Source organism: Lampetra fluviatilis, chromosome 25 (genome assembly GCF_964198595.1).
Source record: "Lampetra fluviatilis chromosome 25, kcLamFluv1.1, whole genome shotgun sequence".
NCBI classification, from domain to species: domain Eukaryota; kingdom Metazoa; phylum Chordata; class Hyperoartia; order Petromyzontiformes; family Petromyzontidae; genus Lampetra; species Lampetra fluviatilis.
The window spans coordinates 6,994,429-7,007,668 of record NC_136299.1 but is presented as its reverse complement, the minus strand read 5'-3'; the positions used below and the strand labels follow the sequence as shown (position 1 = coordinate 7,007,668).

At 54.4% G+C, this 13,240-nt stretch overlaps 1 protein-coding gene across 1 annotated transcript in view; it reads right to left on the bottom strand.

Annotated features, from left to right (window-relative positions):
* Positions 1 to 10,949, bottom strand: part of FMN2 (formin 2) — a 57,832-nt gene extending 46,883 nt beyond the window's left edge. Inside the window, exons 1-2 of the mRNA XM_078868128.1 lie at positions 10,826 to 10,949; positions 8,000 to 8,096 (exon numbers count right to left, since the gene is read on the bottom strand). Of these exons, the coding sequence (XP_078724254.1) occupies positions 8,000 to 8,048 (49 nt within the window). The 5' untranslated portion in view covers positions 8,049 to 8,096; positions 10,826 to 10,949. The remainder of the gene's footprint in view (positions 1 to 7,999; positions 8,097 to 10,825) is intronic.
* Between the last annotated feature and the right edge of the window lie 2,291 nt (positions 10,950 to 13,240).

Sequence of the window (13,240 nt, the reverse complement as noted above, 5' to 3'; positions counted from 1 at the left end):
CGGCAAGTCCCAAAGGGAAGGGAGTGGGAGGAGAAATATTGTTTGACTCAAAACCCAAAGCAAACGAACAGCAGCGTTTGACGGCGATGATTGTAGACTTGGAGACAGGAGGCAAACCCGAACCCCGAGAGTTGGGGGCCAGAGGCTTCTTGTAGAAATCTGCATGGTCACCGGGGCGAACACTAAACGCATGGCAAGCGCCGCCGTTGAGCGAAGCTGCAGTATGTAAACAATGGCGAGATCTCCCATGCAGCCTTGGGGAATGCTGGGTCAAGTGCTGTTAGCGAGCACCTATTAAAGCCGCCAAGGCACAAGGTGGTGTTTGGGGGGGAGGGGAGGGGTCACAAGCATGCCCCGCTGCCTTAGTCGCTCCAGTGTAGCCATTTACACACCGCACCAGATACTCATTTGAGGCTGAGTCGATCTCGAGGAGGCCCCTGAGCGGTTTAAATACTCGCCACGAGTTACTGGTCGTGAGCGGTAATAGAACTCGCGTCTCCGGGGTCCGTACCTCGGTGCGTTATCCGCCACAAAGACAAAGATGCCCCGAAAAGCCTTACCCGACTGTAGGGCCAAGTGCTGTTAGCGAGCACCTATAAAGGCCGGCACGACACACGAGGGGGTGGGTGGCCAACACCACGCCCGGCCACGTTTGTGACGATGTGTGACGAGGGGGGGGGGTTTGAGAAATGTGACGTCACATCCAAATGCGCAACTTTAAATAAACAGACAACACGTTCTACTTAATTAAATAGACTCTTTGATACATGTTTTCTCCTACAACATCAGAGTGCAGCGTCACATTAAATACGCACTACAATGACAATAGTTTAAAGCGATTTGAAGCATGCTTAATTTTTTTTCGGGGGGGGGCAGAGCTTTGTGACGTCATATTTGAGGGGGGGTCTGACTTTTTGTGACGCCGTGTGACGAGAGGGGGGCGGGTCAAAAATCGTCCAAAATCGCGTGACGTCATTTATGGACGGCCCCATCGCTGTTGATGATGGTGCTCGTAATGACGGTGCTGGCATTGACGATGTTGATGATGATGCTGGCGTTGATGTCCTGGTGACTGTTATGATGATGACGACAACAACGCCGATGATGTTGACGATGTTGAGGCAGCCCTGCCACCCACACACGGTCTATACCCGCAGGTGCGCCGGCTTTTTACCTGGCACAGCAACGCACCTGGCTCAGCTGTCTGCCCCCCCCCCTCTTCCCCCGTGTGTGCGCTCGCATTGAGACGCCGGGTCCCCTAGGGGGGGGGGCGGAGGAGGAGGACGACCTTCCCCGCAGGTGGCATTGTTTGCTGAGGTGAGGAAAGCGCACCGCCACCTTCATACGGTCAAATCACCCGTGATACACCCCGTCCTCGTCACACCTGGGCAAGCTAAAGCAAGGTTGAGTACGGAGAGTGGCTTTTTTTATGGGACACCATCGTACGTGTAGGCTGCGAGGGGCTACGTTGTGGGAAATTGGGGGCGGTGCGGCTAAATCACTCGTTGCGCTGCACTTCTATGCTCCCCGCATTCACCCACGCGCACCGACCAGCGGCGAAGTATGGTCAAACAACCGTCAATGACCGACGCGCCGTGCGGGGGAGGGAGGCCTTCATCCAGCAGTGGAGTTACAGAGGGCCGCACGTTAATTAAAATTAGATTCGGTGTCTGCACGATGTCTGCACGATTGTTGCATCGCGGGTCCGTGAGAGACGACGAACGGCTTGTTGGAGGGAGCCCTTCATCCGGCAGTGGATTGACCACGGCCGATAAGTGATACGTCCGCCGTTATTGTTTGTGACTTGAAAGAGCGACGAAACAGAAGTGAGGAATATTGTTGCAAAATCGAGCAGGTCAGATTCTGGAAACGATGACGGATGCACGAGTGTGTCTGTTCAACCGCGAGTTCAATGGGGGTATTTGTGTGCGCGTGCGCGTCTCTGGTATGTGTGTGTGCGTGTATTTGACCACGGGGGTGTTGTGTAAATATGTGTAACTGTATGCGTGTGTGAAGCGGTGGCGAAGTGCCCCATGGACCCGGCAACTGATGATGAAAATATCTGAACTGGTTCTGGGCCTTCCTTAGGTCGACTCAGCCTCAAGCAAGCGCCTGGCGCGGCGCGTTGAGCATCGGCACTGGTGAGTCAGCCAGCCGGGTCGGCCGGGCGTGGTGCTCACCACCCATCGCCTCCGTGTGTCGCGACGACATTCATTGCTGCTCGCTCACAGCACTTGCCCCAGCAGCCCGTTAATCGTCACTGGTGGAGGTGGCCGTGAGCGCAGGATAAGGAACTCGTCTCGCTAGGTTTGTGGGGCATCGCTCATACCGCTACACTACCCTGTGTGTGTGTGCGTAGTTCTGGGGAGCGGTGGTGTAGCGGTTAGCGCGCTGCGCTATGAACCTGACGACCCAGGTTCCATTCCCGCTCACGGCCAACACCGGTGACGATTATCTGAACCGGTCCTGGACCTCCCCTAGATCGACTCAGCCTCAAATGAGTACCTGGTGTGGTGTGTAAACATCGCCACTGGGGAGACGAAGGCGGCCGGGCGTGGATGCTGGCCACCCACCGCTTCGTGTGTCGTGCCGACCTTTATCAGTTCTCGCTGACAGCACTTGCCACAACAGCCTGTTAAGGCTACACGGGGGATATTTGTCTTTGAACTCAAACACACACACACGCGCGCGCGCGCGCGCGCAATCACCCAGAGCCGTTAGCAGCAGTGTCCAGTAACCCCGTAGGAGGAGAAGGAAAGTCCTTGTTCAACTCGGGGCTCCGGACCGCGTCTCGCAATCACCAATTACTACCCCCCGCGTCATCACGCACCACGAATTTCACCCCCGCCCCCACCTCCCCCCCAGCTCCACCACACGCAGTAAATGCTCCACGTTGTGTCCCGCCGGGCTCTCCGTCTCAACCCCACCCCCTCCCACGCCTCGCGTGAATCATTACCCCCCCTCCCCTCCCAGCAGTGTGAGAGTGCGGTGTGAGTGTGAGCTCACACGAACGCTCGTAAACGCACAACGGAGTGTGTCTGCTACGCCACAAACGAGCCACGCTGTCCACCTGCTGTTTACAACCCCGCAGAGCCGGTGGTGGGAAATTCCACGTTCCTATGGCGGGGCGGGGTGCGGGTGGATGGGTGATGTAAGGTGATCGAGCGGTACAGAAATGTGAATCCTTTTAAACATTTTCTGGGGTCTCGTGGAGGGGGAGACGGGCGGGCAATCACCCACCCCCCGTACCCATTTTTGGGTGAATCCAAGACAAGACGACCACTGTTGACTTGCACACAACTTGGTATCCATTCTACGGACCTCGGATAGAGGGTGGGCTGAGTCAAGCCACATCCAACCCCAACCCGCGTTTGAACCCGCAACATTCCGATTGCGAGCCACTCGCTCTACCCCCCCCCCCGCCCCCCCCCCGAGTAGCCACACGAGCCGCCTCCCGAGCACGCGGTCAGACACTCCGAGCAACCGGCACGGCGGGGTTCGCTTTCATCCAGCAGTGGATTGACAAAAGAGCTGTAAAAACACAGACTAAACACACACACGCGCGAAACACGTCCAACACCCGGCCAGCCCAGCCCAGGACACGCGAGGTCTGGCTTGGGGCCAGTTATTACGAATGTAAAGATCCCCTCGAAGAGCCCTCAACAGACTGTTAGCGAGCACCTATTAAGGCCGGAACGGCACACGAGGGAGCGTATGGGTGGTCTTCGTCACGCCCGGCCACCTTTGTTCTCCGCAGTGGCGATGTTTACACATCGCACCATTTTAGGCTCAGTCAACCCTAGGGGAGGCCCAGGACCGATTTAGATAAGCGTCACTGGTGTTTGGCAGCAGCACGGCCACGATGCAGCAGCTCAGCTATAGCAACATCATCATCATCAGCACCGCTACCAACAGGAGCACTATCCTCATCAGCAGTCACACGACACTCACCAGCACCAGTATCAGCATCCTCGCTGGCAGAACCACACTCACCAGCAGCAGCACCATCACTCACCACCTTTACCACCACGCTCAAACTCACCGCCAGTAGCACCACCACCAAACCACAGCAGCACCACCACACTCACTCATGACTTGCCACACCAGTAGCACTCGCACAATCACTCACCACCAGCAGCAGCAGCAACAACAACCTCCCCCACCTTAACCATCATCACCTCCACGCTCAAACTCACCACTAATAGCACCACCACCTCCACAGCCACCAACCACAGCAGCACCACCACACTCGTGAGTGACTTGCCACACCAGTAGCACTCCCACAATCACCGCCATCAGCAACAACAACCTCTACACCGTAGCCACCACCACGCTCAAACTCACCACCAGTAGCAACCACCACCACCACCACATCCACCAACTACAGCAGCATCACCACACTCGTGAATATTCACACCAGTAACACTCGCACAGTCACTCACCAGCAGCAGCAACAACCTCGCCAGTATCAGCAGCGCCGCTCTCACCATTACGAACCGTCAAAGAATTCTCACCGGCGGCAAGGAGCAGTAGCATCACCATCACGAGCAGGATCAATGTCCTCACCAGCAACACCACTCACTCCCCCACCCTTATACCACGACCTCCACCACCACGCTCAAACTCACCAGCCACAGCAGCAGCACCACCACATGCACCAGTGACTGCCACTGCAGCAGCAGCAGCACCACGCTCACCAATACCCTCCACCAACCACCACCAGACCACCACACTCGCTCTCACCAGCAGTAGCGCCCTCATCGGAAACAGCGGCAGAATGACGCTCACCACTCACCAGTAGCAATTCCACTACCTTCACCACACAGCAGCAAGCGTACCACTCACCAGCAGCACGACCACCACGCGCACCACTCACGAACACCATTACCCTCACCTATCAGCACCACCAGCGGCAACCTTCCTCTTTCAACCTCACCACCACCACCAACACCACACTCTTATTCAACCTCACCAACAGGAGAAAAGACCAGCACCCTCACCATTCACCAGCAGCAACCACTGCCAACCTCGCCGGCAGCTCACCAGTTACCACCACCACCACGCTCACCAGTGCCAGCACCAACCTCACGTCGCCAGCCACGGCAACCACGCTCGCCAGCAATAGCCACACGTGGACTCCAACTCGGATCCTCTGGTCAGTCCGACTTCGACGTGACCGAGGCAAGATCCAGCCGACGCCGAGAGCGCACGCGTCGCCACGGATACGCGTACAGCAGCAGCAGCAGCAGCTCGTGATCATCTCACCTCGTTTCATCTCTTCTCGCGTCATGTCCTCTCTCATCCCATCTCTGCTCGTTTCATCATCCCACGGTCGAGGTGTAGTCGAGTCGAGGTGAAAGACATTAAAGGAAATAATTAAACCGTAAACTACCTCCGTTCCCTCTCTCTCTTTTACAAACCGGGAACCACTCCCACCGGTGAATGGGTGAGAGAGCGTGAGCGGTGAATGGGCGAGAGAGCGTGAAACGGGGAACACTCCACAACTCGCACGCGACAAGACAGACGATTATACAACTCGAGAGAGAGAGATAGAGCCGAGGGAGAGGCGAGTGACGAGGTGACGAGGGTTAACAGAGCTTCTACCAATCACCACTGCCGCCGGGCAACGCTTGGTGGTGATGGTGGAGAGCTTGTATGTGTGTGTGAGAGAGAGTTAGAGAGGAGAGGGGTGGGGTGACTGGCGGCGTTGCGTGAGAGATGAACTCACTCACTCACTCGCACCCCTATAGCGCAGACCTACATCGCATCCGCGATCTTGCACACAGACACGCACGACAGGCAGCAGCAGCAGGAGGAGGCGTATAGGATGTCGAGTACCCACAGTAGGGGAGGAATGGTGGTGGTGGTTTCCTGTTCGCACAGGTAGGTACCGGCTCACGCGGATTATATCATTATTTTCTTCTTCTTCTTCTTACTACAGCGGCTGCTGCTGCTTCTATTTATTGCTGCACCAATACCTAGGCGACGGCCTCGTCGCCCCGAGCCCGACACGGACATTCATTGGCTGTTGGCGGCAGCTTAGCTCAGAGGCGGGGGGTGGGAGGGAGGAGGATTGAGGAAGGTGGTGCCGGTGGTGGTAATGGGGTTTAAGTCGTTGATGGTGGAGATGGCGTGGAGTGGTGGGAGCTGGTGTTGGTATGGCGATTTGAGTGGTGGTGGTGGTGGTATTAGTATCGGGATTGTGGTGGTGATTGTGGTACTGGTAAATGGACCATGGGTGTTGCTGGCGGTGGTGCAATATTTGGTGGTGATGGCAGTTTGGAGTGGATGATACTGCAGTGTGTGATTAGTGGTGGCTGGGGTGTTGGTCGTGGTGGGTGGTGATGGTGGTGGGTGGTAATGGTTGGAATGCGCGCGGTGGTGCAGCGATCGCGGGTGGTGGGGCAAGTTGGTGGTCGCGGTTGTATTGGGGGTCGTGGTTGTATTGGGGCTGATGATGGTGGAGGGGGCGGTCACGGTGGTTGAAGGTAACGGTAGAGGCCCCGCCTCCGTCTGTACCTGGCCAATCAGGTAAAGCTCACCTGGCGGGGCAGGTGAGCTCACCTGAGCGGGCAAGCACCGAGCGGTCAAAGCCAAACCGGCGTAGGAGGGAGGCTGCGCTTAGCCCCGTTCGGAGACCCAGAGCCGATGGTGGGCATTCCACATTCGCATGACGGGGACCGGTCCATCCATATGAAAACAGTTGCTACAGTAGAATACGTAGCACACGACCCTATCCACAACGCCTCCACGTGGGTAGGCGGCACCCAGAGGCTTCATTGTCCCCCCCCCTACCGACGTCTGTTAATTAGAAAAGTGGAGTAATTATTTGTCCTCTTCATCACCTACCGCCCCCCCCCCCCCCCCTAGTCACGGCCTCGTAATGCGCGGGGTCCCACCGCGGTGTTTGTTGCTGTTCAAGGAAGGAACACTCCGGACCGGTTTCGACCTTCACGGTTCTCGCCAGCACGGCCAAAGGGGGTGAAGAAATGGATGGGCAGCATATCGCTTAAATCGGTCGGGTTGGCGAGCATGCAGTGCAGAGTAGAGGGCGAGAAATGCAATACAAACTGGACAGGGCAGGCGAGACAGACAATACAAACGAGACATCACTAAACGAAACGATACACATGATACAATACAAACGCGACAGAGCAATGCAAACGAGGCGGCACAAGCGATGGCGTCAAACGAACACGTGGCAGTGAATCGGCAAGATAATCGTTGAGTCAGGAGGAAATCCATTCGTGCCTTGCCTCGACTGTCTACAGTACCTCGCCCCCCCAACTCAGCACCCTCGCCTCCCCAGATAAGGATCGGCTTAGCATCCCCACGGTAACGGCAAGGTGCATCACAGGTGTAATCTGCTGCCACCGGCTGGTAGAGACACGCGGCTTGGGTAGAAATCCGCGGAAGCTCCAATTCACAACGGGTGGGTGGTGGCGGCGCAGATTTCTATCACCGGACGCTTTGGGCCCTATTGTTGCGTGGGCTTGTCTAGTATTTGTTTTTCTGACTGCTCGTGACCAGATCAGAGGAATGCGCCCCCGTCTCATCCGACCTCGGAACACCGAGCAGGTGATTTCAAATTGTACGTTCCATGGGCGGAGGGGGGGGGGGCGTCCCAAACTGAACACCTATATTCATTTAATTCCTAATGAACCTCTGCCCCCCCCACCCACCAAATATAGAAGTCAAACTCCGCCTATGATTTAAACTCGCAACGTGAGAGATAGAGAGAGAGAAATTGCATCAGGGGTCACGAAGAAGAACCACAGCACAGACGGGGAAGGCAAAAAGCAGCACAAGCAGTAGCCAGGCGGTTATCCGGCGCGCCGTTAAATCCCATCCCCCAACCTCCCCTCCAAGCTCTGCGGTCCTCTACATATTCAGGTGGCATCGGCCAATGAATACACGTGGAAGGAAACAGGAGCACCCGGAGAAAGCCCTCTGGTGTGATGTATGTCTCGTTTGTGCTGTCTGTAGTGCTATCTCTTACCGGCCGGCGGCGGCAGATGACACCTGAGGTGCACCTTGCCCGCTACCATGGAGACGCTGGGGAGCGTCAGCGCAGCCCTGACTCTACCTGGGCAGCGCTTTTCACAAGACAGCGGGAAGAGGAGGCAAAATAGAACGTGCCGGAACAAAGCGAAACGGAACACGAGACAGAGCAAACACTATAACACGCGAGACGGACAATACAACCTGCAAAGGTGTGCATGTACTAGGGGGCCGTCCATAAATGACGTCACGCACCTGGGGAGGGGGGTCAGACATTTGTGACGATGTGTGACGGGGGGGGTGAGAAATGTGACGTCACATCAAAATGTGCAACTTTAAATAAATATAGAATTGTTATAACAGCACGCCTACAACATCAGAGTGCAGCCCCACATTAAATACGCACTACAATGACAATAGTTTAAAGCGATTTGAAGCATGTTTTATTTTAAAAATTTAAATATGGTTTGGGGGGGGGCAGAGCTTTGTGATGTCATATTTGAGGGGGGGGTCTGACTTTTTGTGACGCCGTGTGACGAGGGGGGGGTCAAAAATCGTCCAAAATCGCGTGACGTAATTTATGGACGGCCCCTATGGTAGCTTAAATCGGTAACCGCGTGAAACAACGCTAACCGAATGACAAAACCGGTAAAAAAACGGTTACCGATTTTCCGCACTCAGAAATGTCGAGAGCAATAGACGTAACTTTTGTTTTTACTCTTTTATCTGAGAAATGAAGGGAGCTGCCACGGTCGGAGAATCTGTATTTGAGTAACACGCCATGCAGTTAGTCAATCGATCGCCAGCTCGCATATTGTGGGGTAAAGTGTGGGTACGCCGACCTCTTTTGCCTGCACGTCTCGTAAGCGTGGAAGAGTAGGCCAAACGCCCTCCAGAGCTCCCTCGAGTGGAGGCCCCTTTCCGCAATCAGTGGGGTGAACAAGTAATTTCAGGGCTGCACCTTAGCATGAATTCACCCATACAGTACATTTACCCTTGGGCCTGCCGCCGTGCGATATGTACGTTCGCACGTGCCAATCAGTGGGTTCATTCATTACTAAAATTCCACTCGAATCGATTACCGGTTCCAGATGTTCGAACCGGTTAATCCGTTCATAATTACTACATTGCCGGGTAACGTTTCACAACCATTATGTAACCACCTCCACAGGGGTGTATGCACCTTGACGCTTGTGTATCTGTACAGGTGTATGCCCGTACCCTCACCTACACAGGTGTTTAGGCCTGTACGTGTGTGTACTTGCACAGGTGCGTGTGTTTGTGTACCTGTACAGATGCGTGTGTGGGGTGTGGTGCTGCTGGCCACCCACTCGCTCGTGTGCCATTCCGACCTTCGTAGGTGCTCCTCGCTAACAGCACTTGACCCTACAGTCTGTTAAAGGCTATACGGAGGATGTTTGTATTTATCTTCATATAGCTGCACACGCATGTGTGTTATGGGTGTGTCATGTATGAACCTGCAGAGGTGAGTGAGCGTATAGGGGTTATCTAGGAGCTATTTATAGCCCGGGTAAGCATTGCGCCGAAGGGAAACGAGTTGGTGCCTCTGAACACGAGGCCGTTGCGTGAGTGGTAGATTAGCTGCCGCTCCGGTCCATATTGTGGGCAAATCACATCACATAAAATAGGCGACGTTCCGGGCAACGACCCTTCTTCAATTGTGCTAAAGCACCACTGCCAACGCAACATGTCCAAATAATTTGTTTACATTTGTTGAGACTGGGGCTTCTCTCGGGAAATTGAATATAATAACAATACTATGCCAGTGCAGTTGAGCAAACCACTGCTCCACCCGCTCTACTCTCCATCTCATTTGTTCAGAACCACAGGACAAACAACAACAACAACACCACTACCACGCCCCCCCCAAGCACAAACAACGCTGGCATTGTTTGAGATCGCCTCCAGAAAAGGCCACTGTCATGAGGACGACGCGTGGAGACAGTTTCTGAATGTCCTCCGGGTTCTCCGGTTTCCTCCCCCCACAACTAAACAAACCACACCCGCAATGTAAATGGGATGGGGCCCAAACCACCCACTCCCCAATTCTGAGACATCGCCTGCAAAATGACCCAATTGGGATTACACGCAGCAGAAGCAGCAGCATCACCTACCCCCCACCTTACTGTTGGCAGGAGCCTCTTGAAAAACTGAGTCATTAGACTCGGTGAGGCTTTCGTGGGCAAACAAGCGGAATAATGGTCCTACAAATAAATCACCCACTTTTCAATGTTGTTGTGGTACAAATTATAAATGATGGAGTTAAGCGATGGTGTATATATGCGCACAGGCACAAATTAAAATAACTACCCGCCGCGTCTGCCCTTAGAAAACTGCCCTTTAGAGCAAAATACAACATCACGCTTCTCCGTGGACAGTAATTATTAATCCCGTTGTCACTCCACTGCTGGATGACGGCCTCCCCACGCCGCCGTACGGGCCGTGAGAATTAATTGACCATACTTCACCACGCAGGTCAATGCGGCGCGGTGAATGGGGAGCATGCCAGACCAACATTATCCAGACGCATGTTTAAACAAGCAAAACTATTTCCGGACCGGTTTCCACCCCCTGTGTCTCATCAGCAGAGTCAGCTTTGTGAAACGGATGTTCCTGGGTTTACATAAATTATTGGCAGGAGCGCTCCCTGTGAACCATGGAAACCCGTTCAACGCAAACACGCAAATACTGTACAACAAACTCACAAGCTCGCACGGTGAGTTTGCATTTCAGAAAGTAACACTTTTAGAAATGTCGCTTGTTGTTATTGTTGGTGCGTGATGACCGGTGTCTCCACCCGTACCTGTGTGCGTGTCCAGAATTCCCAAATCCCCGAATGCAGGGTCCAGCTCTCGGGGGTCCAGTGGTATAGGGGTCCTAGCCAGGAGGCAAGGAGAGAAAATGCTTTCTCCCGTGTCCTCTCCTCGGCGCCCTCATCCGATTACACCGGGGCGAGCCGAGGGGGGCAGTTGCCCGGGGAGACTGAACCGGGGGGGCCTCATGAATAGCGGTCTGTATGATGTGTGTGGCTGTGTGTGTGTGACTGTGTTAGTGGGGAGCGGTGGTGTAGCGGTTAGCGCGCTGCGCTATGAATTGGGGAGCGGTGGTGTAGCGGTTAGCGCGCTGCGCTATGAATCTGACGACCCGGGTTCGATTCCCGCTCACGGCCAACACCCAGTGACGATTATCTGAACCGGTCCTGGGCCTCCCCTAGGTCGACTCGGCCTCAAATGAGTATCTGGTGCGGTGTGTAAACATCGCCACTGGGGAGACAAAGGCGGTCGGGCGTGGTGCTGGCCACCCACCCCCTCGTGTACCGTTCAGGCCTTCATAGGTGCTCGCTAACAGCACTTGCCCCAACAGTCTGTTAAGGCTATAGGGGCCGTCCATAAATGACGTCACGCGATTTTGGACGATTTTTTACCCCCCCCGTCACAAAAAGTCAGACCCCCCCCCCCCCCTCAAATATGACGTCACTAAGCTCTTCCCCCTCCCGCCAAATAAAACATGCTTCAAATCGCTTTAAACTATTGTCATTGTAGTGCGTATTTAATGTGGCGCTGTAGTCTGATGTTGTAGGAGAAAATATTGATTTAAAAAAGTCTATTTAATTAAGTAGAACGTGTTGTTTATATTAATTTAAAGTTGCGCATTTTGATGTGACGTCACATTTCTCACCCCCCCCCGTCGTCACACATCGTCACAAATGTCTGCCCCCCCCCCCCCCCAGGTGCGTGACGTCATTTATGGACGGCCCCATACGGGGGATCTTTGTCTGTGTCTGAGTGCGCTCGGTGCTCGCTAATAGAAATTGCACCAACGGCCTGAAAAGGATATACGGGGAGGATCTTTTGTCTACGTACGCGTATTTGTGTGTGTAATTGTGGTTCTGTGTTTGTAACTCTGTTATGTGTCTGCGTGAGTAGCTGTGTGTGTGGTTCTGCGTGAGTAGCTGTGTGTGTGGTTCTGCGTGAGTAGCTGTGTGTGTGGTTCTGCGTGAGTAGCTGTGTGTGTGGTTCTGCGTGAGTAGCTGTGTGTGTGGTTCTGCGTGAGTAGCTGTATGTGTGGTTCTGCGTGAGTAGCTGTGTGTGTGGTTCTGCGTGAGTAGCTGTGTGTGTGGTTCTGCGTGAGTAGCTGTGTGTGTGGTTCTGCGTGAGTAGCTGTGTGTGTGGTTCTGCGTGAGTAGCTGTGTGTGTGGTTCTGCGTGAGTAGCTGTGTGCGTGGTTCTGCGTGAGTAGCTGTGTGTGTGGTTCTGCGTGAGTAGCTGTGTGTGTGGTTCTGCGTGAGTAGCTGTGTGTGTGGTTCTGCGTGAGTAGCTGTATGCGTGGTTCTGCGTGAGTAGCTGTCCGTGTGGTTCTGCGTGAGTAGCTGTGTGTGTGGTTCTGCGTGAGTAGCTGTCCGTGTGGTTCTGCGTGAGTAGCTGTATGTGTGGTTCTGCGTGAGTAGCTGTGTGTGTGGTTCTGCGTGAGTAGCTGTGTGTGTGGTTCTGCGTGAGTAGCTGTGTGTGTGGTTCTGCGTGAGTAGCTGTGTGTGTGGTTCTGCGTGAGTAGCTGTATGTGTGGTTCTGCGTGAGTAGCTGTGTGTGTGGTTCTGCGTGAGTAGCTGTGTGTGTGGTTCTGCGTGAGTAGCTGTATGTGTGGTTCTGCGTGAGTAGCTGTATGTGTGGTTCTGCGTGAGTAGCTGTGTGTGTGGTTCTGCGTGAGTAGCTGTGTGTGTGGTTCTGCGTGAGTAGCTGTGTGTGTGGTTCTGCGTGAGTAGCTGTATGTGTGGTTCTGCGTGAGTAGCTGTGTGTGTGGTTCTGCGTGAGTAGCTGTATGCGTGGTTCTGCGTGAGTAGCTGTGTGTGTGGTTCTGCGTGAGTAGCTGTGTGTGTGGTTCTGCGTGAGTAGCTGTGTGTGTGGTTCTGCGTGAGTAGCTGTGTGTGTGGTTCTGCGTGAGTAGCTGTGTGTGTGGTTCTGCGTGAGTAGCTGTGTGTGTGGTTCTGCGTGAGTAGCTGTGTGTGTGGTTCTGCGTGAGTAGCTGTATGTGTGGTTCTGCGTGAGTAGCTGTGTGCGTGGTTCTGCGTGAGTAGCTGTGTGTGTGGTTCTGCGTGAGTAGCTGTGTGTGTGGTTCTGCGTGAGTAGCTGTGTGTGTGGTTCTGCGTGAGTAGCTGTATGTGTGGTTCTGCGTGAGTAGCTGTGTGTGTGGTTCTGCGTGAGTAGCTGTGTGTGTGGTTCTGC